This window comes from Agrilus planipennis, unplaced genomic scaffold (genome assembly GCF_000699045.2).
Source record: "Agrilus planipennis isolate EAB-ADULT unplaced genomic scaffold, Apla_2.0 scaffold58, whole genome shotgun sequence".
NCBI lineage: Eukaryota > Metazoa > Arthropoda > Insecta > Coleoptera > Buprestidae > Agrilus > Agrilus planipennis.
The window spans coordinates 96,234-101,392 of NW_020438916.1; the positions used below are offsets into that span (position 1 = coordinate 96,234).

Consider the following 5,159-nt stretch of genomic DNA (forward strand, 5'->3'; position numbering starts at 1 on the left):
AAAAAACACTTTTGACTTTTGAAACAAAATAAAAATTATAAAAGTTTTGATGTCGGCCCTGCACAATCGCAAAATAATTACGATTGCCAGCTGATCGTAGAAAAATTCACCTTCAGTAGGTCGGAATCAGCTGCTTTTTGGGGTAATGTTATTGTTTATGTTTGGTATTAAGTTACGGATCAGCTGAAGAAGATGCACTCGCGTTAAGGTCCATTAGATGACTGAACATGTTAGAAAAACAACGTACCTATCACAATCGAAAATCCCATGATCGTAAACTGAAGTGGACCTAATGTAGCCCACGACGTCGAGTATAATGTTATTTTACATAGAAAAGAAATTATAACGATTACGGAATACTTAGAAGTGGTTCACAAAGTTTGGTAGAGGTTTGTAACAACGTACAAGTGTACGAAAAGAAATGTATGTGTTATGGTTGCAACAGTTGAGATAAGATGCATACCTAATTGACCAATCACATATGTTAAATGGCTCATTCTGGCGTTAGTTTTGCTTGGCAGAGCTCATTAACCCCACGTGGAGTAATACAAGGGTGTGTCAAGAAGGACCAATTTTGGTTATTTTTTTTTCATTAAATGTAAAAAGCTAAATATGTATTAATATAACCTCGTATAATTACACTGTTGGAAGTGACTGGAATAAATACGCATAATGTCGTAGTTTCTAAAAGGTTCTTCAGTTTGCTTTGGATTGTTGTGGAATTTACTTATTTGTCAGTATTAGTTTATTTATTTAGTGGTCATTTCATAAAAGACTATTACAATAAGGATAATTAGTGGTGTGATAGTGCATTCTAGGAGGGTTCTTATTCAACCGTCAGTTGGTGGTGAGTTACATTACCAATGCCTTTCGTATAATTCGAAATATTCCCGGTATCTGGGCCTGGGCCAAAATTCGCAGCAACTGGGTACGGCGCTGTCAGAGTTGCATTAAAGCGAATGGCAGACAATTTCAGCATTTTTTATAAAAGGTACGCTTTTCTTTTGGTGGAGGAAGGTGAAAGTACATTCGGCTTCTTCCCAGTAGGTACTTGTTACATCCACACTAGATCAGCTGAGCGACGTTAGTCGCCTAGATCCAGGCCCGTAATGAAACAAATTGTACGATCAAATTTACAAAGACGATTTGCGAGCTCAATTGTCACTGGATTGAAAAATTGTTTAGCACTTTTTTGTTGTATTTTGTGTCAGGAAGCCATGGTTTTTTTTAATTATTATAAATGGGACACCCTGTATATTTAATCTATGTATAGAAAAATCGATATGGCCATATGCTCTGAAAAACGCGGAAGTGGTTCCAATCCACAAAACCGGAGATAAAGCCTGTACACTTGTATCAAGTATTGCTAAATTTTTGGAAAAAATGATTCATAATAGACTCTTCGTCTTCCTGAAAAAATGTAAAATAATTTCGGATAAACAATTCGGTTTTGTCAAGCATACTGGGACTACTGATGCGGATTTACCCAAGGCTTTCGACACGGTAAACCATAAACTTCTACTTGAAAAGCTTGAAAGATATGGCATAAGAAGCCCCACTCTAAAACTCTTCGAAAGCTATCTCTCTGATAGGAAACAAAAGGTTAAAATTAGTGAGTTTTAGTGAATATAAAGTAATATCAACAGAAGTCCCATAAGGAACGATCCTAGGACCACTATTTCTTATACTTACTGTAAATGACCTATTAAGTGATACGCAAAATGGTGCCATAATGTCCTATGCCGATGACACTGTCATCATATCGAGTGATAACACATGGTATCTATCTGAAGACAGAATGAATGTTTGTCTGTCTCAGGTGACACTTTAACTACCTATAAATAAATTATCTTTAAACGTTGATAAAACTGTCTGTATGACTTTTGGCAAACATTGTGATAGTGTACCTAATACCGTAAATACTTATTAATATAAAAAACCAAATGATAAAAAGAGTTGAGTGCCACAAGTACTTAGAAATTTATATAGATTGCAATATGAAGTGAGATAAACATATTAATTATAAAATTNAGACAAACGATTTTTTGTTGTATTTTGTATCAGGAAGCCATGGTTTTTTTTAATTATTATAAATGGGACACCCTGTATATTTAATCTATGTATAGAAAAATCGATATGGCCATATGCTCTGAAAAACGCGGAAGTGGTTCCAATCCACAAAACCGGAGATAAAGCCTGTACACTTGTATCAAGTATTGCTAAATTTTTGGAAAAAATGATTCATAATAGACTCTTCGTCTTCCTGAAAAAATGTAAAATAATTTCGGATAAACAATTCGGTTTTGTCAAGCATACTGGGACTACTGATGCGGATTTACCCAAGGCTTTCGACACGGTAAACCATAAACTTCTACTTGAAAAGCTTGAAAGATATGGCATAAGAAGCCCCACTCTAAAACTCTTCGAAAGCTATCTCTCTGATAGGAAACAAAAGGTTAAAATTAGTGAGTTTTAGTGAATATAAAGTAATATCAACAGAAGTCCCATAAGGAACGATCCTAGGACCACTATTTCTTATACTTACTGTAAATGACCTATTAAGTGATACGCAAAATGGTGCCATAATGTCCTATGCCGATGACACTGTCATCATATCGAGTGATAACACATGGTATCTATCTGAAGACAGAATGAATGTTTGTCTGTCTCAGGTGACACTTTAACTACCTATAAATAAATTATCTTTAAACGTTGATAAAACTGTCTGTATGACTTTTGGCAAACATTGTGATAGTGTACCTAATACCGTAAATACTTATTAATATAAAAAACCAAATGATAAAGTGAGTGTCACAAGTACTTAGGAATTTATATAGATTATAATATGAAGTAAGATAAACATATTAATTATATAATTAAAAAATATTTAATATCTATCTTTGCTAATAATAATACCCTTGTTTCAATAAAAAACACACAGAGCAGAATTTTGAAAACAATAAACAAAAATGAATCATTAAAAAATCCTTCCCCGCTTAATGTAATGCAAATATTTCAGCTAGAAGCTATATTATATCATATTGTCATCATACATCTAGAATTAGGAATAAAAGCATACAACTGCCCAAAATCAAGAAAATCAAAAATCAAAATCAAGAAAAAGTTATTTCGTTACCATGAGAATTTATAATAATTTGACAAACGATCTCAAAATTATGAATACGAATAATCTTATATATATAAAAGAAAGTCGTGTTAGTTACTTCACTTATAACTCAAGAAGAGGAGTTGCAATGTTTAAATGGAACATATATTATTTGTGATCAGATTTACTTGAAACTTTGTTTTAATGGTCTCTCATTTAATTTCTGAAAGATCTATCTCGACAATTTAAAAAAGGGAAAGGTGTTGCAATTTTATTTGTGTACATAAATGNATAAAATTAAAACGTTGTAAGGGTGAATTGGGAGTTAAAAGGTTTTATGGAGAAACAATACCAATTTCTGCGAGCGAAGCGGCGGGGAAAAGCTAGTAACAAATAAAACAAAAAGAAAAAATTAAAAAAATTTATTCTGAATCAGTTAATTTGCTTAATTTCCTTTCCATTTTTTTATAGTATTCACCGTTTCTTTGACTTTATGTATAATTATATATGTTACGTGTAGGTATTAATGATAATATTACTTTCTAACTGTAATTAGAGTGACGTAAGCAAAGGCCTTCACAAATAAGAATAAAAGGGCCTACCCCAAAGTAAGTTAGTTAGTGTAGTCTTGAAACTTAAAATAAACGGTTAACGAAGTAAACCTTGCCTTTTACTTAAATAAGTGTTGCCGTAGGCTAACCTCACTAACATTGAATAAATAAAAAACCGACGAAGTTATCTCTACTTAAATAAGTGTTCGGTGTTTATTCATATTATTTAATTGATAAATCTACATGCTTATCTGAAAGATTAAGCCTAGAACTAAAATATTGTTGCGTGTGTACAAGTGGTAGTTCGTGAACTTCTTAATAGTTCTCCAAAACCTCTGCACGTAACATATATTTGTTTCATTAGCTAAAGCTACTTTTTAGTATGTAAGTAAATCTTGTCTTAATTTGTAAGGATACCAGGCTATATATAGGTAATCTTATTACCTTTTATAGGAGTTATGATGTAATTCTACCTATGTACAGGTGACTATGATCACCTTTTTTTTTTGTATTATAACTTTTTATTCTAGTTTAATAAATACAAATACAAATACAACTTTTATATTGATATGCGCATAGGAAAAATGCATACTTTTATAACAATAATTAAAGATATAGAAAGTGGACCATTGCACTTATTGTTGGATCTTTAAAATGCACCACTTTAAATGGTAGCACTTCACGGTTTTGTCATACATTTTGGTCATTTAAACATAAGAAGCAATAAAAACCCTTTGACGTTTTAGTTGCTTTCTAATATACACAGAGAATCAACGAAAATGAAACAAAAGACTTGACTTGATCTACCTGACAAGGTTATAGTTTTTGGTTTTAATCGATGTACAACAATTTTCTTTACAATGTATTTTGAATTCAGACAACTATATTTGAATTTTATATACCTATGTAAACACTTAAGTTGATATTACTGTTATACGTACAGTTAATTATTAAGTTCGTCATTAAAGTTGGTAGGTTTCACAATATTAATTATATATCATTTTTTACTTGATAATAGTTTTGTGTAATAGTCATAGAAAAATACTGTTGCACAAAATTGCTCACTTTGTTTTAACTACTACAAGCTTGCATGCAACCTGGCTACTTACACGTCAGTAACTTCTATAAAACGTAAGGTTTTCACTTGACCTTTATCTTTATTTTCACTATCACCAGAAACAGACATTTTACAACATTAAGTAGAAAAATATGACTGAAGAGTTATTTTATTTTGTTTAGCCATTGCCATAGTAACAGATATCGACATAATATTTATTCAGAATACCAGCTTTTCCCCGCGGCTCCGCTCGGAGAAATTAATACTGTTTCTCCATAAAACCTTTTAACTTCCAATTCACCCTTACAACGTTTTAATTTTATGTAATGTCGCCACCTTAGATTTCAAATACAAACGTAGCAACAACATTTCATCCTTAAGGGTTGATTTTTAAAAATTGCCAAAACACGTATTTGCTTAATTTCAACAATGAGCAAGCCTCGAG

The 5,159-nt window shown here is 31.9% G+C and overlaps 1 protein-coding gene across 2 annotated transcripts in view; it reads right to left on the minus strand.

The window, feature by feature from the left end:
- LOC108740322 (coiled-coil domain-containing protein 40) overlaps positions 1–4,887 on the minus strand; it is a 34,305-nt gene extending 29,418 nt beyond the window's left edge. For both annotated transcript variants that reach the window (XM_025973649.1, XM_018474605.1), the window contains exon 1: positions 4,767–4,887. In XM_025973649.1, coding sequence (XP_025829434.1) covers positions 4,767–4,843 — 77 coding nt within the window. In that variant the 5' untranslated portion in view covers positions 4,844–4,887. The remainder of the gene's footprint in view (positions 1–4,766) is intronic.
- Positions 4,888–5,159: the final 272 nt, after the last annotated feature.